The 27,916-nt window shown below is 45.2% G+C and overlaps 1 protein-coding gene across 2 annotated transcripts; it reads left to right on the top strand.

Annotated features, from left to right (window-relative positions):
- On the top strand, positions 1-25,839 carry LOC143165522 (hepatocyte nuclear factor 4-beta-like). 2 transcript variants are annotated; one of them, XR_012996267.1, is made up of 11 exons: positions 1-154; positions 6,669-6,840; positions 8,745-8,839; positions 16,500-16,606; positions 17,753-17,908; positions 18,917-19,004; positions 19,823-19,975; positions 21,740-21,976; positions 22,652-22,765; positions 23,797-24,084; positions 24,559-25,839. XR_012996267.1 is itself a non-coding variant. In XM_076349011.1 (10 exons), the coding sequence occupies exons 1-10, from the start codon at positions 40-42 to the stop codon at positions 23,931-23,933; spliced, it is 1,374 nt and encodes a 457-aa protein (XP_076205126.1). In that variant the 5' UTR covers positions 1-39; the 3' UTR covers positions 23,934-25,839. The 2 variants fall into 2 exon arrangements, 1 of the variants encoding a protein (XP_076205126.1); XM_076349011.1 differs by having other exon boundaries at positions 23,797-25,839.
- Positions 25,840-27,916: the final 2,077 nt, after the last annotated feature.

The raw sequence follows: 27,916 nt of genomic DNA, 5'->3' as shown, positions 1-27,916 counted from the left end.
GCTGTTTTATGCCGCTTCCCTTGCTGTTGACAAGTAATAATGAAGCTTTGTCAGTCCATCATGGACATGGATATGCCAGATTACGTCGACTCCTTGGACTCCTCTTATACCATGCTGGAATTTGACAACCTTCGGGTGCTCCCCAATAACACCGGTGAGATTTCTGTTTGCTTCTTCTTGAATAACCTCCACTACCTTTGTTATAAAGCTGAACACCTAGGAAAGGCAGGTAGGAGGTGTGGGGCAAAGGGTGGAAGGAGTAATATTTAAGCAGCTGACCTGCCAACTTCTGTTGCATTTGCAGTTATGTTTGGGCTGAAATGGGACTTCTTCACCTGCCGGTCCTTTTTTGAGTTATTCTTTTCCTTGGTGGGCTGAGTGTCATGTTCTGAAGAGCCCACAAGGTATTGCAAATGTTGGTAGAGCTCTTCGTGGCACGCCATAGGTTTGTCCACCTGTATGACTTATGAGAGGAGTTATCACCGATATTTCTTCCTTAAAATGTGTGTTTCATTCCCATATATGTCTTAGGTTCATATTTAATCCTTGGAAAAAAATGCCACCTCAAACGGCACTTGTCTATTACTCAGACAATACACCATGTGCCCAATTTAACTTGTTCCTAGGAACTCAGATTGAGAAGCAATATCCAAGTCGTTACCTGCCTTGTATTTTTTTCTGGCTCCCAAGATGGTCTAAAAGCCTTTACAACACACAAAGAACTTGGCTGTGAGGCGTGAGTGTTTGTACGCAAAGACTTCCGCTTTGTTCACAGAAGTAAAGCGTATTGCATGATATTTAGGTTTTGAGTAGTCAAAAGTACTCTGACATAAAGTGAACACTATTCTGTGAAATTAACTGTTCACCGTATGAAAAATAGAGGACATTTTAGTCATATAGCATGAAACCAATCACGTAACCAAATGAGATTCCGACGTTAGCAATGCCTTTGGAGAGTTTTGGCAACATTTCATTTAATTTGTTAAGAAGCTTAGTGAAATTAAGATGGGATTTTCAGGGTCTCATGTTTGCTCATTAGCTGTCTCATCAAAAGAAATCAGAGTTTCAGTAGGGCTATCACCTACAATATAAAATGATTAGACTTATTATTGTGGGACATGGGGGGAAGTCAGGAGACAAGTAGAGTTAAAAAGCCCAAAGAAATTTGAATTTAAAGTTGACTTCAAGAAAGGCTCTGTCTGTCCCTAAACAAAAGATTTTCAATTTTTTTTTTTTTTTTTTTGCCAGCTCCAGATACACTGTATCTTATTTCTTATTTTTGCGGAAAGGTTTCCGTCTGCCATCCTACTCCAGAAACGTTATTTAACACAGATGTTTCTCTGTCACTTGCTGCTGAGCAACAAGATACTTCTAACTTTTTAAAGTGGCACAAATTTCCTTAAAATTCAATATAGTTTTGCAAATTAACTACCAAAACCTGTTTGGGGCTCTCTGTTGTTTCATGCTGTGGAACTGACAGGTTGAGTTTTTTCTGAAGTTTATCTAGATCAGTATTGTGTTATTTGTCTAGCTGTTAATGAGTAACCGGTTCTCTCAGGAACTAGCTGTTTTGAAATTAGCTTGTTTGTCTTGGGTAAGTGTCCTCTTCTACAGTTTGTAAAAATAACTTCAAAAAAGACCTGAAATGTCCATGCATGGAAATATATTGCTGACCAGCTGAGTTCAGTTCCCATAGGTAACCCAAAATAACAGTTCGCACAGATACTCTGTAGTTTCAGAAACATTTTCAAAGTTGTTCGAATCAAGAAATAATCTCATTTTAGGTATTTTTAAATAATATACTGCATTGTTTTAAACCATATCCTTCCCACTGTGCAGGATTATTCCGTATTATTTCCCCTACTAAATCTAACGGCGGTTTTGCCCTCTATATAAACACGAACAGGAAGGGGTGCAATATTTATTTTAACAGACTCAGGACTGTTTCTTACATTCTGAAAAATTTTTAAAGTCAAAATTAGAATATTTTCAAATGCGGTCATGCTTTCTTGAAACCAACTGTTTCCTTCTTTGGAATATTATTTCATCAACATTTTGGGTTGATTAATGATGTGGGGCACTTCCGGTGCTCAGCTTTCTGTTTCAGGAAGCTGCTATCGTTTTGAGATGTGCCTGGATATACATTTTGGATTTTCCACCTTTAAGTAGCCCATAATTTGCCAGATCTTTTGAGACTAATTCAAAATAAAGAATAGAATCCATTATGGGAGTGGAGGAGGGGTATAAAAAATTGTCTGGTTTAAGTAGAAAGAATGGCAAAAGGAAATGAACAAAATCAAAGCTAATCCTGTCTTTCCTTTATTAAATATGTGTTGTAACTGCAGAAATTTTCCCATTCTGTACAAACTTGTTTCCTTTACCTTGGCTGGCATTACAAGCCATATTCTCACTTGGTTTTTATGTGCTGTTAATACCCATTTCCTCACGCTCTTGTCAGAGTTGTCATTTTGCTTAAAATATGAAGCATTATTGAAATATTGCACTAATTCTTCAGTCAAGTGTTGGCGAACACTTTCTCCCACGGTGGTGCTCGTTTTCCCATCTCAGCACTCAAACACCACGCTGGTCCTTGGGACTCTGGCACAACGTTGGTGAAACACCGTTCCCAGCCCCGCTGCAGTCTGACCCAATTCAGACCGTGAAAAAGCCGTCAAAGATGTTTTGACAGCGCCTGACCATCCCTCAAGCTGCACGCGTGCTTGCGAGGAGCTCTGGCCTTTCTGGCTGGCCTCTTCGTCATTGTTACTGTAGGATTTGGGAACACTAAATCAAAGCTACGTTTTATATCTCAAAACCTCCCCCTCTATTTGCTAAAAGCTGATGTAGAAAGCGGCTGACCTGCACATGGCCAGGGCTTCAGTGCTAGCCCCTGTCCAGCCCTACGTTTGTATGCACAGGTTTCGCAATGCTGGCTTTGGCCACCAAGTTTGACTGCGTGTGCATGCCCTAAACCCGCATTTATGATCTCTTTACAGTCTAGCCCAGCACATGTAATTCGGGGATTTGTTAGCTGCAAATTATGAGCACCAAGACTGGCTTGGATTTCTGGGTAGATAAAAGCAAAAGCCATTCTGGAAAGTATTGCAAGGTAATTCTCCTATACAATCTGCATCTAGAAGAGTTGTAGCCAGTAACATAACTGAAAGGAAAAGCAGCAAAGAGGTCTGCAGTGGTCAGGTATTGTGCAGAGCTTCAGCTCTGAATGGAAGCCAGATACCATTCCCCAGCAGCATCCTCACTGAGACCATCCTAACTGTCATTTCTTATCACTGTAAAACTTGGCATCTTCGTTTCAGCCCTGGTTAGGTAATGACTTACAAACAGAGGCAGTAGGTAACAAAAATTTGTATGCATTTTGGTTGCAAGCTTGGTTGACCCCAAAGCTGGTGAAGCCACTGGGATACTCTCATCAGCATTAAGTAGGCTGTAGTTCCCAATCTGCACGCTGCTTATATATAACTCGCAAAAGATGGTTGAAACTTCAGATTTTTCTGCCAGTGAATGTCCAGGACAGTCCTAGTGAGGAGTTTGGTTACAACCACAGGTCTTCAGCTCAGCCTGGGACCCACACAAGGTCAAGATGAATTATGGTCTCTTCTTGGAGAACATCATCAGTTGCACCTCTCCAGGAGAAATTTCAGAGGCGCTGTGACACGGCTTAGGAACTGTTCTGTTATACCACGGGGATGAGTGTCTATAACAAATACGCGTCTCTGAGCATCTCTCTCCAGGGTGGTGAGGACAGTTGTGAGCTTGTTTCAGTTGTTGTGAGCCAGCTGGACTCTGACCAGATCCATCCTAGCAGCCCTCGAGCCCATCTTAGTGTGGTGCTGAGCTCCGGGTAGCAACCCCTCTAGAGAGGCACAACGTGTTAAATGAAGCTCTGAGCAGGTTATTGCCTTGTGTCAGGCGGGGCTGAAGTAAGCGGTCTACAGTTGTCAGCTGATTTCGCAGGCAGGCGACTGTGCTGGCAGGGATCCTGGCTTTCCTCTGCCTTTCCTAGCAGTGATCAGTCCAGGGAAAACCCAGACATTCCCCAGATACTGGGTAGGTTTGAAAGCTACATCGAAACAGTCTTCTGATGCATGCGATGGCTGTGGCTTTGCTCTTCTCTGAGCTAATTCTCATTTGGAACTCATCATTAGTTGGTGACAGGATTTTGTAATTAAAATTTATCATCATAATTAACATGTGCATACTGGCTTAGGGCTTTCCTTTTCTTTCTTTTTTTTTTTTTTAAATTTCTGTTCATGTTCAACCAAGCTGAAAAGGACACGTGGCTACCTAACAGGGACTGAACTTTTAGCTATGTATCTGCCCTGACATAGAGCCACCCAGCTCAGCTGTAGCTGTAACTTCCATAGGCCGTCACATGCTCAGTGCTGATGGTCCTTCCTCCAGTAATAATTGGTTTAAGGCCAGATTATTAATTTCTTCCTTATATCAGCAAGCAGCTCCTCACATGTCCTACTCACATAAGGGAAAAAAGTCTTCTCTGGTGAGTAAATTCTTTCCAACATCAGGAATATTTTGCAATCCGGACCCAGCTGAAGGATGAAGGGTCCATTGGAGACCCAAACTGTATGACCTTGGCTTGATTCCTCTGAAGTCAGTAGAGAAACCATGAGTGGAGCAAAGAGAAAATTGGCCTTCTTATCTTTATTTTTGTTGTGCAATTTTTCAAATGGAATCCAGCACACTCGGTGCATTTGTTTATGGTCACATGTTCCTTCAAAAAAATAGATGGAGCAACAGATGCACGAATGTTTAGCAGTACAGTTACCCTTGAAGGAATATTCTAGTACAGCTCATTTAATACTGAGTTATCAAGCAAAATAAAATGAAGAATCAATGTAAAAATCTAAAAATCAGTGTAAATTACCATTAAGCACCTCTGATGCAGACAGTGTTCCCAAAGGTCCCAAGTGCCACTTATGGACAAATGTCAGAGCTGGGAGCATCTTACATGGATTTTGGGAACAAGTAAATCTCAGTTCTTGTCATTATGACCTAAGAATCAATTTGATGTTGTCATTCTTTCTTGTCATGTTGCTCCCATCTTGCTACAACCTACTTCTTTATTCATCCATATGTTAGAAGGTGAAATATAGATCAAAAGGTTTTTCTGAGGGGGTGAAAGGAAGTCTGACCTTTGCATTTGTGAAGTCTTAGCTGAAAATGTCTTAGTCTTAGCCTTAGCTAAAAAACTTTCCAGTTTTTGAAAAACTAAAGCTTTATTGGCTTTTTTTTTTTTTTTGGCTTTTGATTACAATTCTCATTGCATAGCAAATATTTTCACTATAAATTTTTGATGTGTATTCAAATACAAAAATAACCATCTCTCTCTCTCTCTGTATATATACATGTTGTGTGTGGATTACCGAAAGCTATTTTTATGCATTATGCATTAGAAAACTTTCTCTAGACTGTCCAGATCAGATGCCAATTCCTCCCCTTTGAGTAATTTTCTCTAAGATTTGTCATTGCTTTGCTCATCACCGCTCGTCTCTTCTGCAAGGCAGGATGCGTCTTGTCCCAGAGACTTTGCCGAGGTCACTGTAGCACGAGATTGGCCCCCCTGGAGCAATGAACATGCTCCCAGAGGTGCAATAAATTCATAAAACTGTCCTGCAGTGAGTGCCCAGGTCAGGACAGACTCCACAAACATTCCTCCTCTCGGCGAGATGTAAACACTGTCATCTGCGTCTTCTCAAGTGTCTCTCTTTTTTTTTTTTTTTTTTTTCCTTTTTTTTTCTTCCCCAAGCTGTGCCTCAAATTAGGAGGATTAAGAGGGCAGCGAGTCTGGTGGTTAAGGCCAAGGGAGAAGTTTAAAGGGGAGTTTTCAGCAGTGTATACACAAGCCAGGCAGGGGCAGAGCTATTCCTGCCCCAAATGAGTGGGTGCAAACAGAGGACATGACAGAGGGCATTCATATGACCTAATTTTAGGTCCCTAATTTAGAAGGTCGATCTTCCTGCACCCCCCTATTGCTTTCCAGTCGAAAGCAATGAGCCTCTTCAGAGGGCAATTCAGAGCAGAAACCAGACTTAAGAGAACTAAAGTGACCCCTGTGGGAGCTGCTGTCTCTGTCTTCCAGCTGCACAGGAGCTCTCAAGAGCAGCCTTTTATCTCCAACACCTCTGTCATGTGCATGAAGTAGTTCATCCTTCCTGCCTCCGCTGTCTCTTCTCTGCTTTCTGCTTATTCAAGTTAATGGTGTTCTTTCCACTGTCTTCTGTGGGCACCAGCTTTGAACCATGTTCTCCAGGTGTCTAACTGGGGAGGTGGCTCCCCATCCCTCAGAAGCATATCTCTCACATCCAGGTAAGGTTTCTCTGCATCTGTCAAGAAAAATTGGTAATTGTTAAATTCTCATGAGCAAGTTGGGTTATGCAGCTTGAAATCTCTCTGTTCACCGAAGCAAAGGAAAACACCAATATCAGAAGCAAAGCAACTGAGTTATTCTCAGTTGAGGTTGAGAAGAGCACGACCACCAATCTGGAGGCTTTACTAGCAGCACGTACTGCATGTGCACACGTGTGTGGGGCTGGGTCAGTGCATGCTTTGCTTAAAAAAAGCAACTTGCTATCAGCTGATTCTGGTTTCCATCACAGAGGGGTCTGATGGTCCCTATTCTCTGCCCGCAGAGGCCATCGCAGCCGAATCGGCAAACACCAACCTGCTCACCAATGGCATCAGCTCCCTCTGCTCCATCTGCGGGGACCGGGCGACCGGCAAACACTATGGGGCATCCAGCTGTGATGGCTGCAAAGGCTTCTTCAGGAGGAGCGTCCGGAAGAACCATGTCTATTCCTGCAGGTACCTGCCCCTTCCGCAATAAATAAATACTATTTATTGATGCTGTTAATAATTCGGGGTGGAGGTCAGGTTGTACAACGGGGCCCCTATCCCAAATGCCGAATTACCATGCTGTGAATGCTAACAGTAATACTGCAGTTTAGTTTCTGGCTGGAAGACAGGGAGCTAAGGAGTAAGCTAAGACCTATCTCATCTTGGACCCTGAAACCTTTTGTGACACTGAGCAATCCATTTCACGAGTTCACCGCCACTACTTTCCCCACAGTGTAAATCAAAGGAAACTCATAGACCTGAGGTTTGACTGATGTCTATAATATGTAAGTACAGATTCTGGGTGTGGAGTGACACCATGACCTCGTCACAGCCCAGCAAGGGAAAGCCAAGGTGGCAAAGGACCAAAGCTCCAGAGATTTCATCTCAAATGCAGTCTTTCTTGATTTTCCCGGTAAAAAGCAACAAGCATCCAAGAACTTGTCAGCTCCAAAGCCTCCACCTCCCCCACAGCTTCTCCATTTTTGTTTTGAAATACATTAAACTATGTATGCTGACGTATCACTAATGATTTTACAATAATTCTGAGAACGTAGCGTGGACCAGCGATGATTCACATCCACTTTGGCACACAGGTATACATCTGAGAGAATTTTTTTACCAGGAGGAGGCTATAAATTATATAGCAGCTATCTTGGTTGACCTTAGAAAAATGGTATTTATTTTAGCACAGGAGGAAGGGGAAAAAAAGCCCGAATACACTCAAGCCCTTCATCTCTAGTTAAAACCTGGAAGTTTTCTTTCTGTTCCAGAGTTCTTCGTCCTTTAAGGGCGTTCTAAATTTTTCCAACGTGAGTCACCCTGTTTGTTCAAAATGCTTCTGGGGTCCTTATCACTCCAGGACACACCAGCCATGAAAGACACCTGGGGTGACGACAGTGTCCACCCGCACGGTGCCCATCCCAGGAACCATGGGATCCCTGCAGAAGGAGGGACAGCTACTACTGATTTCTTTGAAATTTCAGCTATTAGTCTCCTTGAGGCGGAGTTGTTGCCCCTCCCCAGGAATCCATGAATCTCTGTGATATTTGGCAGTTCAGGGAAGATCCACAGCATCGAAGCCAAGCGAATAGCAAATGCTCACTTGTCTGCAAATCCTTATTTGGTGAGCAGCGCTGTATTTAGCCCAGCTCGGAGCTCTGTTGTTTATCGCAGACTTGAATTCCTTGGAAAGTCTTTGGGTCTTTGTACCTTTGGCTTTTTACCAGTCTGGGAAAGTGCCTCAGCTTTCACAACCTGATGATGGTCCCAGAGCAACCCACGCCGCCTCCTTTCTGTGTGGCAGATTCCTCTTCCATCGCTTCACCCACGGTTGCAAGAGCTGCTGAGTCTACGTGGGCCACGCCTTGAACAGCACATAGGTTCCTAAATCCCCCATTGAAATGAATAAGAATTAGGAGGCCACATGCCTCAAAACTAGGCTAAGACACAAAAGAGCTTGTGGTCCACAGTGTAATTATTCTACGCAAAGCAGGACAGTGTTAACAGACGGGATCAAATGAGTCCCGACGCTGAACGCCCAATAACTGTCTGAAAGTGGGAGATGGAGTTCCTACACTGCCAGGCACCAGCACAACTTGAGTCACAGTCACGCTTTCACAGCCAAAACCATCACAGTCCTCGCAGGGTGGGTGGTCTGAAATAGCTGTGCTCCCAGCTGGCAGGAACGGCGGTGGGGAAGATGAGGAACTGGGCCAAGACAACGTTGATTCAATCCCTTTCTTGCAAACCTTTGGCTGTTCTCTGGGTTCAGGCCTCAGTGAGGTCTGGGACTGTATTTGGGGTTGCTCAAGGTGAGTGGGGTGCAGATGCCAGGCTGGTTGCTCCATGTCTTATTTCCCATCTCCTCCCAGGTTCAGCCGACAGTGTGTGATAGACAAAGACAAGAGGAACCAGTGCAGGTACTGCAGGCTGAAGAAGTGCTTCAGAGCTGGCATGAAGAAAGAAGGTAGGTGCAAAGAGACATTTCAAAACTGCCTGCTGCTGCCTCTGGCCCTACTCCCACTGCAGAGCATGGTGGAGTGCAGCGGCAGTCCTGGCCTAGAGAGATATGGTACTCACGTGTCGCAGTGAGAGATTTCTTGTTGTTGAAGCTGAAAGCCCCATTTCCTACCTTACCAGATGGGAATTTCAATTAGAGCCTTGTGACAGTATTCACCCATCCTGGGAGGCTGGTCTCTTTAGGCTATTTTTATGCTGGGAAAGAGATGGGCTTCTTCGGGGTTTATTTAGCCTCTAATGGTTTCACAACAGAAATTCCCTTGCTACGTACCTGCTAGTGTGACTCCTAATCCTAGCTGTGACAACCTCAGCGAGGACCTGCCGTCCTCAATCTCATAAATGCCAACAACCGACTACTGCAGAGTAGCATTTGGTGGTTGACTTGGCTGATGTTCATGTAGCTTGGTGCAACCCTTAGGGCAAAGTACAGCCTGAACACGACACCTTATGGTGCGAGAGAGGCTCCTCCGTGGCACAGGGCACACAGGCAGCACTCCCAGAGGCGGATGGCTCCTGTGTCCCCTGAGTTGGGACCTGAGTCAGCGTCAAACCCTTCGGTAGCGCTGTCCTCGTGGTGGGTGTAGCACGACTATAGAGCCACTGTTAGCACTAGTACTGAAGGGCCGATGCAATATTGGCTGATACCTTTTGTTGCACTTCACATTGGCTGTATTAAGAGGGAGGTGAAGCACTGGAGATCGTTTGGGTACCAGTGACCATCAGGAAGTGCCCTTCCAAAGCACTAAAGGAAATGCTAAGTGTTAGAGTGCCTAATGCTAAGCAAGAGAAAAACCACTTCTGTTAACCTATGCCTTAATTCCCTACAGCCAGCTTCCCTGGGAAAGTCTGGGACCCATCATAGCATTTCTGATCTCTGATCATTCACTTTGCATAGTGGGAGAGCACGGATGAGACTGTTTTACTCACTCCAAGCTTTCTGGGCAGAGACTGTCTTTGCACGCTGAGTGCTTCGCAAAGTGGGGGCCCAACCCACAACATCCCCCTGATGTGCGGGTAGTTGGGTGATGGTTTCGGCACTCTTCACCCTTCATTTGTGCTGTTTTCCAACCCAACGACAGCTAAAGGGTGAGGGAGCTAGAAAGGAACTTGGGAGTTTCTTTCCATGCCACCGAGTTAAACACCCCTTATCCAAGGGGTGAAATCATGGTCCCACTGAAACCAAGGGGAAATTTGTCACTGATTTCTGGTAATTCACAAGATTTCACTGATGATGAAAAAATCTTTCCAACCTTCTGACCATATGTTTTCCTGAGAACAAGGGAGTCTTGCAATTTGGCATAGGTCATGGATGTAGCAAAAATGCCTGCTGGTTTAATTTAGGAGAAACGGAGTAAATACAACAGATGGAAAAAAGATAGCCCTTAAAGTAATAAAGACCAAACTGAAGCATATCTGGTCAGCTCTAGATGGGGATGGAGCCAATTGCCGATGCAGCAAGCTCCACAGCTTGAAAAGGCTGAAATCTGGTTATCAGCTCCATTCTTTGAGCTGAAGCATGATTTTTATTGGTTTTATGGTAAAAGTTATAAAACCTTGGCTTGTGCCTTCATTATTGATTGCAGCCTGATGGAAGATGACTCATTTCAAGTTCCACATAGTCACATTCTTTGAAACTTTTTTATGAGTGCACAGTCAGGTTGTGTGCTCACAAACTGCTCATGGTTGTGGTAAGAAAGATTTTAAAGCACCTTAGGCAACTGCTTTGCAGAAATTAGCTTAGCTGACTGGAGCTATATCCAAAGCATGTGTGCAGGACTGTGAAAGAAATTTTCTTGCACAATTGTGTGCACAAAAAGAACACAGTTATTTGCTTTAGGGTGGTTCTAGATTAATATTAAACAGTATAGCGAGGCATTAGGGAAAAAGAGAACCCACGTCTTGGGACAGAGCAGTATGAGGATGATACAAATGCTTGTGCATAATTTTTTGGTGGCGTGCACCGATTCCTGTTGGGAGACCACAACTGTGACATCCACACTCGATGTGTCCCCTTGTCCCAGCACTGGCATGCAAGAGTTTGACACTCTCTTTCTCTGGCACACCACTTTTCAGCCAGCCCATATAATAGCCGTCAGACTTTCCAGGGTGTGGTAATAGGGTTGTTTATTCACAGTAGAGGGGAAGAAGCTGGAAACGATCCTTTTCCCAGTCTGTCTGTGACAATACACCTGGGGTGGGGTTAGCAGGGTTGTGTCACCCTCGCACGCTCCCCACTGCCGGCACCCCACTGACCCATGCTTGACGGGTGTGTGTGTGATAGCAGAGAACTTGCTGTTCCCCAGCAAAACTAACTGATAAACTGGAATTTTGGATCCAGAGTGATTTTTTTTCCAATCTTCCTGTGTTGTAAGACATGACATGACACATTTGGATCTTTCTCTCTTTTTTACCCTGCTGGAAACAACTCTAGTGCATGAGAGAGAGAGAGAGGGGTTATATTATCTGGCCTGGTAGAAGGGAAATTTCTACCTAAAAAAAAAGCTGTATGATGCAAATACCCGAGCTAGCTTTAAGCTGGCTGTCTATAGGGGCAGCAGTGCAGGTGCGGGGCTGAGGGCCTCAGCACGGGCTGGTCCTGGGAGCACGGTGCAGTCGGGCTACAGGTTCCCTATGGGTTTGGGGCAGCTGGGCAGAGGTTGTTGAGAAAAGCATCAGTGGGGTCCTTTAGATTGTCTTGTTTGTACACTCTGAATTTGATCCTGCTTTCGGAAAGGACCAGGACTGTCCCACACGAGCCCTATGCCTCCAGGCTTGTGCATTGAGATGGGATCCAGGTTCCATCGGCGCCAGCGAGAGCAAGAAAGGGCCAAAACTTGAGTCTTGTGGAAAGTCCAGTCCCCAGATTTCCTAGAAATTAGCTCATTCAGAAACACTCCTATCCCAATTACATATTTGGTATCAATAATTCACTTTAATAACTACAAGTAAACAATCGTTAAAGTTGGGACGAGGGGAGAGGAAAAGGCTTGCTTGAACGCAAGGCCCTTCTTGTCTCCCGAAACGCCGCTATGATCAGGATTTAAGATTTTTACAGGAGATTCACTCCTTCATTCTTGTTTTGTGGTTAAGGCTGGGACTGTACCGCAGGGTGGTCTGGGTGTTTCGGGGATTTTCTGGCTGTTCTTTCTGATTTTCTCTCTTTGCACAGGAGAAGGTTCGATTTCTATTGTTTTGCACAATGCTACCGGACAGGTTTTTGGTCACTACAGCATCAGTGAATGAGTGTACCAGATAGATACTTAAACATCCAAAGAAAACATCAGGATACTATTTTTAGCATCTTACTGAGATCATGTTTAACCTTGAATAAATTAGCAGGGTGTGATTTTTCAAGTGAGCCAGGTCACCTACTCACATGGAGTTGAGCGTCTGAAAACTTGGAAGCCTTTTGAAATGCCAGCACTGCACTGTCAGGATTCAGTTTGCTGGTGAAAAAAAGAGGGGTTAATATTTAACCTCTTATCCCCTTTAAAGTAATTTATGAATGCACATGAACTCCTTTAGTTTTACTCAGAACTAAAAAGAATTATTGTATCACTTACGGCCACAACACAGCGCGAGGATTTGAGGCTATTTTTTATTTATTTTTGTTAAACTGGACAGGTTTATAGGACAGTTTTATTAGTGTTTCACAGGACCTCTACCTTGTTTCATACCTTTTGTTTGCACATCTCTTCTGCCAGCTTTTAGAAGGCTGACACTGCAGCTTATTGCAAAGATGGATGGAAAAGTTAAAGGATCTTCCCCACTTTGTGATAGTCATGAATCAGGCCAGAAGCCCGTGAAATGATTAAATGTGCATGCACCATTGGGATTTATCTGCAAATAAAATATACCACACCTACAAAATCAGAGGTAGCTTGGGGAAAAAAAATTATTTGTGCATATAAATTAATCAGATAGCAGAAGGGGTAAATCTATTGGTGGAGACAGAAACACTGTGAGCGCTGGTGAATGCCAGCACTGTGCTGGGGCACTCGCACCTCCCTCCTCCTGCTCTCTCTTTATGCCATTTATTAACACATTTCCAACTCCATCGGCATTAAACGAGGATGTTTTTAATGGAATAATAATGGAAACGGTAAATCCCATGTAGGCAGGGCTTTAACCTCTGCAGTTGCTGTGGAAAGTTACTGGTTTGCTGCTGTCCCCTTCCAATCAATGCCTGTGCCCATATTTATTGGACTCCCCGGAGGTTCCTCATCACAGGCTCTGTACTTATGTGGCAAGGCAGCAAGGACAAAATGTTTGGGAAACACGGGTTTGTTGCAATCCCACAAACACACCGCTGTTTGCTCAAGAGCCACCGTGCGTGCTCCGCTGCCTGCCTGGCCGCCGGCATCCTTGGTGCACTCACGGCAAAAGGGCCCAGGCTTGCTCTGAATAACAAAACCCCTCCGACGGCTCCTCTACGTCAGATGGAGAATATGTTTGTTTTCCCCTCTGCTTCCCACAGTCAGGACATGCCGTAGCCGTGGACAATTCCCCAGAGGGAGATGCAGGCACCATCTTGCCCTCTCTCCCCCTTCCCCAGGGGAAAGCCCGGGTTGGGGCCACGCTGTCCCGGGCCGGCAGCATCATGGGGGTTCGCTCCCGCTGACGTCTCCTCGTGCGGGGCTGCAGTGGCCCTTCCCAGTGTTTGTTGGCTTTGGGAACTGGAGCGCTGTGCAGAGGACAGGATTAGAGGAAAAAAAAAAAGGGTGAGCAAAGCTTTTGCCAGGCATATACTAGAAATAGTAGTCCCTGGGAGACAGTGGGATCCAGCACTGGGATTTTAGTCCTTCCTGCAAGTTTGCTGAGTTTTATTGACTGCAAAGCCAAGATCACGTCTGAGCCCGAGCACCCTCAGCACCAGCACACCCCTCGAGCACTCCCGATGCCTCACCACGAGTGACCTATCCCTTCCCTTTTACAAGCACAATAAATACAGCAGTATAATTACCACACAGTAATAGATTGATTTTGTGGCAGGTAAAACATTAATCCCCTTTTGTACCTAATTCCATCACATCTTGGGTACTTTCAGCGATAACACCCAAATCACCTTGAGGAAGTCGGTCTGTACCATCCACTTACACTTGAAGATAGAGCTTATCAGAGCATGAGGGAAGCGCTGAAATATGTGCCATAAAAGGACCTGGGAGAAAAACAGGCTGAGGCTTCTTAATCGGAGACTAGGACCAGGTCTGCCTGGGTTTGTAGGACTTAAGTGAAATAAGATGTGTAGCTCGGTTGGAAAGGCAAAATTTGTACCTTTTCTTGTAAGTGGGCAAAAAGAGCCCCATCACCCCCAGCGAGCTACGTGGGGGAGCATCTGATGTGAAACCAGGCCTAGAAGGTTGGGTGAGGACTTTCCAAGGACATCAGCGATGACATGGATTCGGGTGGGCTTGTTTCTACTCAATGCCGGGCGCTGCTGCTCGTCTTTCTGGTGTACCAAAAAAAGCCGTGAAGGGTTAAACTGTTCTGAAGATTAATCATAGATTATGGTCCCTATAACCACCTTCACCTTCAGACTGGTGGGGATCCCCAGCTGAACAGCCTTTTCCATCACCCCCCCATGCATAGGGTAATGTGTGCCGCTGTCTAAGGTAGGTCAGCGGAGCCTCCGAAGGGCTGTAGTTGTTTTTCTCTAAATTGATGTCTAATTGCCTCTACATAGTATCCATAGCCTGAAAAGGCTCCAGTAATATGTGTGTGTGCTGCATCTTTTACAAATCGATGTACCCGTCCAGCCCCTTGCAGCCGTTCAGGCAAGGTTGGCTCCGAGGTGCAAAATGGCTTTGGTGGCTGGACCTCAGCAGACGCCCCCCAAGCACACCCAGCTCAGCAGCGAGCGGGTCCTGACTGACAGCAAGGCTGAGCCCCAAATCCTGGAAAATAAATACTACGCTCCTGCCGATAACGGGAGATATTGATTTTTGTCACTGTTGCTTGTTTTCTGCCCTCTCACTTTGTTGGCCTCTCATCAGAGGCTGGTTAGGAAAACAGATCAGTGGTTGGACCTGAGCTGACAAAAAACCCCCCCCCACCTTCCCACCCTGTGTGCAAAACGGTGCCCACGTCTCCTCCTTTGCATGAATTCAGAGAAATATGCCCCGTGCAGAGAGTGATGCTTGCTCTAAAGCAAGGCCCAGCAGCGAGCCCAAGTCTCGTAAGAGTGATGGCGAAATGATTTTGCTGACTCTACAAAAAAAATCGTTGCTGGAAAAATCTTCTCCAGTGGCCACTTTTGAGACAAAACCGCGCTATTTCACATCCAAGGGGTTAAAGCACAGAGTGAGTGGTGCTTTGACAGCTATTTCTGAGTCATTCCCCGTAAATAAAACCAAAAGGAGCCTGGAATTGCTGTATGAAGGAGGAAGGATGTGCTGCATCATCATCACATGCTAAATCTTCTCGCTCCCTGCTTTAAGGACCTGACAATTGCCTTTCTGAGCTTTACATAGCCAAGACATATGAGCTGTCGGGAAAATGCTGAGTCTGCATTCAGGCTCCTTGCTCCAGCCCCATGTGGGCTTGTTTGCTGTTGGACGGAGGCAATAAGGCTCAGGGGAGAAACTAACACTGAAAACAAGGGTGCTCTAAGTCTAAATTCTACTTTTTCCTCTGCTGCTGTTTTACTTGATGGCTGCAGTGGAGGCGAGTCAGTTCTTGGAGCCTGCGTTGCAAAAATAAGCTGCTGAAATGCAATAAATCCCTTATATTCAACATGCAGGGCTGACAGAGCGTGGGGCTAGATGTGGCTTGTGCTTCAGGAAAAAGGATGGTTTAAAGGGTGGAATGGACCTCAAAAAAATCAGCATTATTTTTCTAATTCCCCATGGCATGGCTGTACCTTTCTGTTCGCAAAAAGCCCAGGGCTGTTCTTCACTCTGCAGTGGTCACTCTAGCTTGTCCAAGGAGCGTCGTATCACTGCTATTAACAGTTCAGGACACTCTGAGGTGATTTGCAGCGGTGAGTTGCACAGGGTGCCAGCAGAGCTGGAGACAAACCCCGGCTTGGTTTGTTCCCTCAGCTGTGTGCCGGCATCGCCGTCGGGGTTACGGGCCCATTGAAATCAGCAGCGTGATGGGCAAGGCTGAGGGAACGGTTTTAAGGTGGGATCAGCGAATTTAAGCTTGCTTTCTTTGGAGCTTCCTTAACGAGGTGGCTCTTCCTGCTCCCCGTGAGTGGTGACGTCCCCTGGGGACCACCACCTGCGATGCCTCAGGGGCAGGGGACACTTCAAGGCTGCTTTGAGGTGGGATCAGGGGATGGTTTTTCCAGTGCTGCTGTAAGACAAGATGCGACCTCAAGGGCCATACCAGGAGCTCAGTGGGACCAGCTGATGTCCCACAGGGGTTGCTCTGACTGCCAAAAACGGCCTTATCGCTCTCTGTTGCTGCTGTGCTTGGTCTTCTCCCACACTGGTGGTCTTCTCCTGTCCCCGGTGCCTGTTTAATCTTATTCCAGCATCCAACAGGGGTGGAGGGTCTTGCAGGCACTAAAGCCCCATCCACTCCTGTTTGGGAACCACAAGTAACAGCAGCCATTGGTTGTGTGGGAAGTTTCTTGCTAACACCACTGCTCGCTCTCATTTCAGCCGTGCAGAACGAGCGTGACAGGATCAGCATTCGCAGGAGCAGCTATGAGGACAACGGCTCTCTCTCCATCAACGTGCTCACTCAGGCCGAGGCCATGGCGCAGCAGGTATGAAATGCGGGGACAGCCCTCCAAACGAGTACGTGGCCTTCAGCTATTCCATATGGGGTTATGAACTCACTAAACCAACCAGGGCTGGGTCTTTTTCTGCCCTTGGATGGGGGGGGGGCAGAATGGGGAGGGGGCAGATGGATGCCCTGGATCTTGCACAAAGTCACAGGGAGGAAAATGCGTTAGAGATAGCCAAAAGCAGACAGTAAAAATCCTTGGTGCATTATCAAGACAACATGTCCTGCGAAGAGCAGATGCAGCCTTTGGCGTGTGAGATGCAAAGCTGAAATTCCAAGGGCTGAGGGATGTTGCAGACCCCAGGTCCCCTCTGCCCCGAGCCTAAATCGTTGCTGCACCCCTAAAAACTCATTGCATTTCATGCAGAAGTTTACCTCTCCTTGCTGCACGCTCTGTCCTGCCCAGAACATAATGTTCCCGTCATGGTTGATTATATCTTTTCTGGTAACTTCTTTACCAGGGCAACAATTTTAGGGGAGAAAAATAAAGCTAATAAAATCACTCAGCTTCAACTAACGCCGATTGCTTTCTTATTTCATGTTCCACAATGAATGTCACCCTGCGCGTCCTTTAAATTCTTACGCAGATATCCTTTCTCCACGGAAACATACGGTCCAGATGTTGCATATTACATGCAGTGATGCGTCCACTTCCTTTTCAAACGTTATTATGTTTTAACCCTCTCCCCCCACGCCGAGATCCAAATGGGTGTTTCGTGTCCCAGACAGCTACTTGGGGGAGGAAGGCTGGATGCATTTCATGCATTTGCCTGGCTTAAGGGATTGGTGGGAAGCTGAGACCCAGTGCTGCTGGCTACTGCTAGGAACGGGAATATTAATCAGGTTTTGTCCCGAGCCAGCCTGGAGAGTGAGGAAGGAGGCGGAGGAGGGAGGGGTGTCTGTTGGGACCGAGCACCACCTCGTGGAGGCTTCGCCATGGGCTGTACATTGGACAGTATACACTGCTGAGCAAATACGTGTGCAACCGCAACGGCAAACGTCTTGTCAACGACCTGATGAGGTTAATGTCTGTGAAGGCTCCCATGTTATCAATGAACTGTTGCTATCGAGGATGGCAAAACAGCACAGATCTGGTCCCAATGCAACCGGGTTGTTTCTCTTCCAGTATTCATTGCTGAGTCCGGTGCACAGCCCAGACATTGCTATGAAGAAGGTTGCAACCATCAATGATGTGTGTGAATCCATGAAACAGCAGCTTCTGGTGCTGGTTGAATGGGCAAAATACATCCCAGCATTTTGTGAGCTCCCACTTGACGACCAGGTAAAATGCAAATGCCTCTTCCCTACAAACCCACCACCTTCAGTAGGAATTCCCAGCCATACTTTTCAACAGGAGAATGTGATGATGATGGTGATGATAATAATAATAATAATAATAATAATAATAATAATAATAATAATAATAATAATAATAATATTAAAGAGTATACAAAGCAAGTGATGCACAGTACAATTGCTCACCGCCCGCTGACCGATGCCCAGCCAGTCCCCGAGCAGTGGCCCCCCCCGGCCAGCTTTCCCCCAGTTTCTGTACTGAGCATGACGTCCCATGGTAGGGAATGTCCCTTTGGCCAGTTGGGGTCAGCTGTCCTGGCTGTGCCCCCTCCCAGCTCCTTGTGCACCTCCAGCCTTCTCAGTCGGCAGAGCATGGGAAGTTGCAAAGTCCTTGACTAGTGTAAGCACTGCTTAGCAACAACTAAAACATCGGTGTGTTATCAACATTATTCTCATCCTAAATCCAAACCACAGCACTGTACCAGCTACTAGGAAGAAAATTAACTCTATCCCAGCCAAAACCAGGACACATTAGCATATAGATCACCCTATGCAGAGCAATAAACTAGCAGGAGAGAAAGAATAATAAAGGACAAGTGATCTATTAAAAATAAGTCGAGTAGTCAAAGACCCCAAAATATAATAGAGTTGGTCACTCCAGCCTGCACAAGGACCTAGTCAAAAAAGACTGGTTTTCCCTTTATTGGTACCTGATAGTTGAATATAAAAGCCATTTATTTCCTAAGAACTCAAATTACTCAAGCCCCTTTGCTCTTTCAGTTGAAAACAACTTTTTATTTAGTTTGCCATGAATGAAGCACTTCTGAAAAGTGAAGATATACTAATAGTTTCTAGCTCTTAATAATACTTTATCTGTAGCTCTGACAGACCTAAACAAACACCAAATTCAGCTTAATCTAAACAGCAACAGCTCACCGTTCTGTTCTCTGCTTTTCAAACGTAATATAATTTCTTTCTTCTGTGCCACCTCCAGGTTGCCTTGCTCAGAGCCCACGCAGGGGAACACCTGCTCCTCGGGGTAGCCAAGCGGTCCATACCGTACACCGATTTTCTGTTATTAGGTAAAGTAGGGAAATTCACTCCTGCTTTTATAATTCGCGCACCCGAGTCATTGCCAAGTACCCTGCCTGCCTGAAATTCCCTCTGGACTCCCGGGCATGGTCTGCAAATCTGGCTCGAGACTAAGTGCTTGAGAAGGTCTCTGGAGAAGTGTGAAAAGGAGCAAGCAAATTGACTGGGACTTTTACAACTGTTCCTTTACTGCGTTGAAATTGTGGATGAGAAAACCCCCAATATTTAAATGGCATCTCAAACTGCGTTGCCTTGTTTTTGTAACTGAAATTGCCAGGACACAGGCAATGAGGTATTTGGGTATCGGTGCTTAAAAACTTAGTAGAAAGGTCTATCAAAAATTATAGTGCAAACAGGTATTTCCTTTTCATGTAGCTCTCTGCCACCAAAAACACAGGCAGGATTATTCTTGGTAAAATGAGAATACTGACCTTGAAAGCCACATATTAAAGAAAAGAGGGAGGGAGAACTTTGTTTAAAAAAAAACCACACCAAAAATAAAGATGCAACACCACTTGCAAACAGATGCTAGCTATAACAGAGGGTAATCCAGAGCAGAACGTGGAGCAGGCTTTGTGTACAGTGTGGGTGCACCGACATGTGCGAATGAGATAATTAAGGACCAAAGAATGAAATCCATGGCTTGCTTCTCAATTGTGAATCTGAGTATCAAGCTGCACACTGGAAATCTGTTGCACATGGGCACTGGGACTGCCTGGCAACATGCCTTGGGGTAACTTCTGGATGAGACCTTGTCCGCAGAGCCAAAGCAAAAAAATCTGATGCTGAATTTCTCTTGTCTCCCCAGGGAATGACTTCATCATCCCAATGCACTGTCCAGAACTGGAAATCGCTCGTGTGGCCACCAGAATCTTGGACGAGTTGGTGAAGCCCTTGCGGGACATCCAGATTGATGACAATGAGTACGCTTGCCTTAAAGCCATCATCTTCTTTGACCCAGGTAAGCTTCCTTCCTGATTGCCAAGCACGGGGCTTGAAAAGGAGTTGCGGGCTCTCCACTAACCAGGAAAACCCCTTGGCAGCAGCTCTGCATTTCACCCTGCCTCTGCAGTAATAAGTAATACTTAGTAGAGCAGCAAGGACACGTTAGGAGTGACCTATTCCTGAACACTTTACTATTTAGCAAGTATTAACTCCAGCCAGATCGATGTGCAAGACTCTGCAGACCCTAGAGGAGTTTTGCTGCTTCTGTAGCTTGGCTTCAGGAAAGCCCATCAGTCTGAAATGAAGGAGATGACTATTAAGGACATATATGCCTATAGTGAATTATGCATAAGGGAAGTGAGTCAACTGAGCAGCAGCGTAGAGCATCCATCAGAGTTCAGAAAGCAGCATTAAAAACCACAGAGAGCTGGACCGTTCAGAGTACCCAGAAATATCAAGGATGTCTGTTAATGGATCTTGCTGGCAGCCAGTGCCGACCGAGGGCAGGGCTGATCCGTGCAGGATGGAGAACAGGGAAACACACAGAGGCAAACAAAAGCTTGTTTTGAACCTTTTGCTGTATTCTCATTCCACAAACATGGGGGTTTCTGTCTCAGCCCAGGTTCCCCCCAAACACTCCTGTTTCTACGTGCCTACAGCACACGCACAGCCCCCCCTCGGTACCACACTGGAGTCCCTTTAGTGTGTATTGCCTTGCAGCTTGGAGAAGAGATGGGGGAACAATGCCCTTTTGCCTTTGGCATCTATTAGCATAGAGAAATCAGAGCATTTTCCATTAGTTATTTCTTGCTGCGCTCGCTGATTTGAAATCAAGATACAGGAGTTTTACAAACATCACGAACTTTGGCTCGCTAAAGAGCCTGCTGCAAATCTGAATAAGGATCGCGTTATTAAATTGAGTTTGACAAATTACCTTCTCGGCTGATCAGTATCTCAGTGCAGCTTTAGATCGTTGCAACAGTGAGGCGCTGTGATTTCATCTAAAATGAAAAAGTGTGAAGCTCTACAGCAGTGAAATTCATTCATGCTAACAAGCAGGCGTGTCCATGGAGTTACACACTAACATACAATAATTTGTTAACCACTTTAATCTCTTGGCATGATGGTCTCTAAAATGTGGTGCGTGTCCATTCTTTGTAGACAGTGAAGGAAATGGTCCAGTGAGCCAGAAATCTCGGTTTTAGATAGCAGGAGAGGCAGGAGTGGAAAGCTGTAAATCCCGGCACTTCACCCTACCCAGAGTGCACATTTACTTGATGATTAAGCGAAACTGGACCAGTGGTCCATGAAAAACGGATCGACCACAGGTCAAAGACAGGAAATCAAGACAAGAATCTGATGCTGCAGCAGATGTATTTGCAACAGATAGGCACTAAACCGGCACAGACTTAGTGGCAGTAGTCAGGACTCAAAGTTTTCAGGGGGACATTCCAGGCCGTTTCCTTGGAAGGACAAATACAGTTCAACTTCTAAACGCTTCCTCTTCACTAATGGCAGTAGCGAAACATATCCATCTGAAGCAAGCTCTTATTTTCTTACTATTTTCCCTCAGATTCCCCCTACTGTTTCCCTATTCCATACGAGATACGAAATAGAGGCAGCCCAATGCTAATCTGTCAGATAAACTTGGAGACTGTGGGAGATAATTGTCAGAGGATCACCGGCATCTCATCCTTTTCCCTCTACAGAACCCGACTGACAGGGTAACACTTTCTGGTTGCACAGGCCAGCAATTAACCTCATTTTTTTCCCCTCCCAGACTGCAAAGGCCTGAGCGAGCCCGGGAAGGTGAAGAACATGCGCTTCCAGGTCCAAGTCAACCTGGAGGACTACATCAACGATCGCCAGTATGACTCCCGAGGCCGGTTCAGCGACATCCTCCTCCTGCTGCCCCCGCTGCAGAGCATCACCTGGCAGATGATAGAGCAAGTCCAGTTCGTGAAGCTCTTTGGCGTGGCCAGGATCGACAGCTTGCTGCAGGAGATGCTGCTGGGAGGTACGGGCCCCGCTGAGAACAGACAGTAAAGTTCTTTTACTTCAAAGCCATTACAGGGCTTCATGTCTGGGTTTGTGTCCTTCTCTGGAGGACGTATGGTAGAGAGAACTTGGTCTTGGGAGGAGGGAGGTGAAGACTCAGGTTGACTTGCAGCTTGAACAGGGGTCCTTCTCACTCCAGTCCAATCCCCAAGACATTTCTTTCCAGCCTATCTCTGAAAATCTGACCCAGGGACAGTTTTATAGAAATGGGTACACTCCGTGGTGCTTCACACCAGCGGGGCACTCGAATTTTATGCATCCTACCAAACTGACGCAGTTTGCAAGAAGACGACACATTTTTTTTTGTTAGCAATATGCGAAAGTTATAACTATATGGGAAACCCTGCTAAGAGCAGTAATTGGGACACACACACACACACACACAGAGGCAGATGAACAGTGCAGTCGGTTGTTAGCTGAAACCCCAGCCACCCTGGGAGGTTGTCCCTAGACAGTGAGAAGGCTGAGAGCAAAGAGGACAGCGGAGCAGGAAGGAAGCAAAGACGAGCCAGGACATTAACCCCCACCCACAGAGGTCTCCCACATTCTCTGCAAAAAAAAGAGACTTGGCCCAGAGCATCTGGCTTCTCGGTAACTATGCGAAGAATGATGTCTTTTCCCACTTCCACTGCAGGAACCACCATTGATCTCCAGTACCAGTCAGGACCTCCCAACCTCAACCTGGAACCGCTGCCAGGACATGTCCTCCCAAGCAACATGAGCTCTGTGATTCACACCGCTCCAAACCGTACGTGTCCATTTTTATGCTATTAGTGTCAGCATAATGAAGGGACTGAATAGGAGAAGCAGTTAAGAAAAAGACTTTTAGGTTTATTTATGTGTTTAAGCATTACACTTGAATCAGAGTTCACAGCCCCCCTTGCTGAATTCTTTACTACGAAGTCTAGGAACGTGCTTCCAAAAGAGAAGCTGAGATTTTCACATAATAGCATGATCGAGAGGGATTTTGAGATGCTACTTAACATCACAAGGTTAAAAAAAAGAAATCAAGATTGGTGACTGTGTTTCTATGAAAGTAGGCGGCGCTGGGAAATACCACAAAGCAGCACACAGTTATTAGTGGCAGGAGTTTCCCTATGTAAAGCATCTTGCTTGCTGTCAACCAGAACACAATATGACCTGAATATTAGACTGCCTTCAACCACCCTGGGCACTGCTGGCAGGCAATGACTATTTGTTGAGGCATTTATCCACTGTAGTAGCAAACGGACCATGCTACTAAAAACAAAAGTAGAACACAAGTTGCAATTTAACAACCGCTGCCATGTAATCACAATGTCTTGCACACACAGCCTCCTTCTGCCAGTTATGATCATCTACCTCTTGTAGCATATTTTGCTATTTCTCAGCCATATAAATGTTGGCATCGTGTATTTTAGCTGGCTTTTTTTTTTTTTTTTTTTTAAGCCACCTTGCAGTAAGGGAGATTAGAGAGATGCTGTGTTCTGTAAATGAAGTATAGAGGCCAGCAGGTTGAGGTCTCCTCTGACGAGGAAAGGAAGGATTAAAAAGCAGTTGGGGGCACTTCCCAAGTGCAAAACACTGAGAGGAGTTGGTCCGTGCCTATCAGCCCACCCTGCGCCTCATCACAAACCAGGAAGGCAGAAGAACATGCCTGAATTTGGGATGGATCCCCCTGCCCCATCCCCCAAGCTCCTGCTCCTCGGTTCATAGGATGGTTTGCTGGTTTTATTTGGGCACTGCTTTATTGAACAGCATCCAGGTCCATGTTAATTCTGTTTCTTTTCTCTCCTACAGCATCTCCTGAAACATCCCTTCCATCTCCTTCTACAAGCACAGGCAGTGAAGACTATAAACTAGGCTCTAGCGCAGGACCCAACGCCATAGCGCAGCTCTTGCCTCAGACAGTGATACCCAAGCAGGAGATTTTATAGGGAGAGGTGGAAGGAGAAGCTGGGAGCAATGTGGAAACCGTGCTGAAAGTGAAACAGGCCCTTTCTCTTTGCAGAGGCAAAGCACGGCAACCCCCTGCCTGTAGCCGGATCTGTCGGTCACACTCTTTCCCGTCCGTGAGTCCAGCACCAGGTACCAGACTGCAGCAGGAGCCTCCCCACTGCTCTCCCCACTGCTCATTTCACAAGTGATGGGGGTTAATGCTCTTTTCAGTAGGACCGAGACTGTAAGCTCTTTGGAGCAGGGCTTCCGATTGCATTCGTTATCACCTAGCTCAGTGTGATCACGACCCTTTTAAAGCCTTCAGCCGCTATCTTCATAAAATCAAATGCCTTACACAGCTCCTGGTAATCATTAATGAGTACAGCGTGTCTTGAATTGTCAGTATGAAAAGGTCTATTCCCATTAAAAATTTAATTACACTCCCATTTCTCCTGCTGCATGTTAAGTTTTAGGAAGAATATCTTCATAACCCTTAGCACCCCAATGCTTTCTTATTCCACACAGATGTGTCTTGTTCCACGTAGACCAGCTAACGTTTAATGTTGGTCAGCTATTATTTGTGATCAGGAATGCCAACATTTGGTTATTTTCCATAATTTCCAGTATGTCTAGAGTCCAGTTGTGAGTCGTTTGATGCATCCTCTACTTTGTGTGCCCATCTAACGCAGCTCCAAGACGGCAGCAAGGATCTCTGCGTCAGACTGTGGCTGCTGGGTCTGGTAAAACCCACAAGTGGCAGGAAGCTCAAGAAGCTGTTGACTTACCAAATCACTGCTTTGTATCTTCTGCAAACGTATTTGGAAGAAGCAACAGTCCTAACAAAAATGCCAAAAAAACCTTTTCCTGGTACACAGATACAATTTTGCTGTAGTTTTATCTATCTTTGTAATGTCTGCAACCTAAACTTCAAAGCTCTAAATTAGCAAAAAGGAGAGGCAGGTCTCCTGTGAGGCATGTATTTTAAAAAACGTTTGTAATTAAAACATAAGGTGCTTCTACACTTAATGTAAAACTTAATAGTTGGTCACCTCCTGCCTATGAACCATGTTACAACTATTTAAAATCATCCCAATAGATGACTATACAACCTCGAACTTTCCGAAAGCGCAGTCGCTGGGGTACGGTGTTTATTTTGCATAAATTGAACCTCATTAGACAGCAGACTGCCGGCTTTCTGCAAAAGCTATGCTCATCTGCATAAAGGACCGATGACCTCCATCGGACAGCTCTTGAGGGGTCACGGGCGGCCGTGCTGAAGAGTAGGACACAACGGAGAATTCTTAGTTCTGCCACATCGCACAAACCTCTCAACCCACGTGCGTCCCCGTCCATGGCAAAAATGAGACGGCGGTGCCCAGCTATGGCTTTGTGAGGCCTATTTCACGAACGCTCGTGCAGCACTTTGAGACCCTCGGGTGGAGGACCCCATGGAAATGCAATCTCATGGACTGAAAGAGAAGCTGGGAAGAGCATCTGAACCTGCCTCAAAAGGGGAAGACTTTGTACGCGGGCTACCTTTCATTTGTGGGGGAGATTTTAGAGTTGCCGTTCTACAGCACAAGAGAGTGCTGAAAACCATTGAAGACTGGCTTGAATTTCACCTAGGATCACAATGTTTTCTTTTTCCACTGTCTCTGATGAATTTGATCTGACATTATATGCTGATAACTGATTTGAAACAGCTATATCTGGAAACCAGGTTCCACTGCAAGCATTCCTGCTGCACGACAGATGCAACTGTACTTATCTAACATTGCTTCCAGTTCCTCCATCATGTAGATTACATTACTTTTCTAGAAATTAAATGTATTAAATATACTCATTAATGGCAAGAAAATAAATCTATGGGGGAAATAAATTCCATATTCTCATATTTCAAATGGACAGTTTGCCTTTTTTCTTTAATTCAAAACAAAGTTTTCAAGTTTCTCTATTGATTTCTCCAATGCAAATACCTTAGGGATTTTCACCTTAGGGATTTATTTTTCATAAAAAAGAATCTTCTATGGCTGCAAAGCCCAGCTTTCACTTGAGACTGATGCAATTAACAATCGAAGATATTATCAGATAGAAGACAATAAAATTGTCCCGGAAGAAGCAGTTATCAGACTCAGCCTCCAAGCGTTCAGGTGGTCTGGTGCAGGTTTACAGCAAGAATAATTCACTGTCTTACAAGGGGCCTGTATTAAGGGCCAGAATAGATTCACAGCAAAAATCTCTTTCTGGCTTCCCTATGTCAAACCCCCACTCTAAATTAAACCAATATTCTTATGCAAACATATCCAAGGTTTCTGCTTTATTGGAATCATGATTTTGTTAACAAAGAGGTTCAAAGCCATCATTGAAAAATATTTCAGCTGTCTGGCAAGATGCCAGCTGCTTTGTCAGAACAACATGAATGGGGCACCTCAGGCGCCTTACCTATTTCTCTGTAAGTTATCCATTTCCTCGCCAATTAGAACATTTGGCTTTATTAACACTGAATCTAGGTCTTATTTTAACTTTATCCTGCACTACAGTATTAAGAGAAACTGCAGAAATATTTCAGAGGCGCAAAGTTACACTTACGTTATCAAGGAACTAAGACTGCGATTGCTTGGATGCATGCTGGCTATTTTCCAGAGCTCTGTTTGGGTACGACAAGAGTAATGTGCATTACGGTAGCATGCACGCTACTGCAATACAGTCAGAAAATACCGCGAAACCTGAATGATAGTATTTCTCCATGAAGAAATTCAGAACACCAAAAAAAATAAAAAGAATAAGTGACACAAGCAAAGAAATTTAAACAATCAATCAAGAAGCACGAATCCATATTCGACCACAAAGTACACCGCATGAATCGAACCGTTACTTTGTTCAGAGGAATAACACTTAAAAAATATACCGAACTGTAATGCTGGTGCATTTCATTTTAGCGTTATTAACAGATTCAAGAATCATTTTACAGTCCAATTTCTGTATTTCAAAACATCTTACGCCACTTTCTTTCTCCAATAGCGTTGAATGCATTCACATATTAACACAGCGCCAACAGAAAGAAGTGAGATCATAGAAACGCAACACTTCTGCACAGGACAGGCATAAAGAAGTCCATAAATGAATTTGCGCTTGTCACTGCTGCCGTCTAAGACTTCAGAAAGGGTTCATGAAACAGCCTGACATTACTGCTAGAAACTAAACAAGAAAAAGGAGGTAAATTAGCAGGATCCATCTGCAGACACATCTGTTCCATTTGGAGAGTAAACAAGCTCTTCCCTAAAATATATGTAAAGGCAGCACAGCCTGTTGTGGCACACAAATGTAATCAAATCATTAACCTGCTTAAAAGTACAAGAAGCAGCGGCACAAAGTTTATACGAATATAAAGTTTATATACCCAGGAAAGGTACCAAAGTATTTTTTAGGATTGTTGCAAACGGGAAATAAACTGCTTCCAGTCTCTCCAGCCTTCACTGCCTTTGTAAACCTCGTTTCCTCCTCGCCCTCACCCCTGTTGGGTCAGTTGTTGACAACTACCTGAACCGCCGCTTTCTAGGCTGCATAATTGGCTGTCTTTGTACCTGAAGCTAGAGAACTAGTGGAAAAAGTCAACATCTGCGCAGAGAAACTAGGGAGTCCAAACCTGTATTTTACACAAATTCCCTGCAGGTGCAAAGCCTGAGATACCCTGTTAAGAGTTCTGAAATCGGAAGTATTCACCGCATGTTTTCACACTCGCCTTAGCCAAACAGGTACTAAGAAGATGAGCAGTTACACCAGAGGATGCAGAAAAGGAAACGCCAAAGAACAGCTCAGCAGTTAGCATAGCTTAAAACCCTTAGTAAGCAGAGTAGCATCTTCAATTTGGAGCGCTATCATCTGTTACTGGATATACATGTACATATAAATTACAAGCCAAGGGATGCAAGACCATTACCCTGACGTTGCTGTAATCTAAATATGTGCAAATACGCACGCA

Source organism: Aptenodytes patagonicus, chromosome 11 (genome assembly GCF_965638725.1).
Source record: "Aptenodytes patagonicus chromosome 11, bAptPat1.pri.cur, whole genome shotgun sequence".
In the NCBI taxonomy this organism is placed as follows: domain Eukaryota; kingdom Metazoa; phylum Chordata; class Aves; order Sphenisciformes; family Spheniscidae; genus Aptenodytes; species Aptenodytes patagonicus.
The sequence above is the reverse complement of the archived record's forward strand: the minus strand, read 5'-3'. Positions and strand labels throughout refer to the sequence as shown.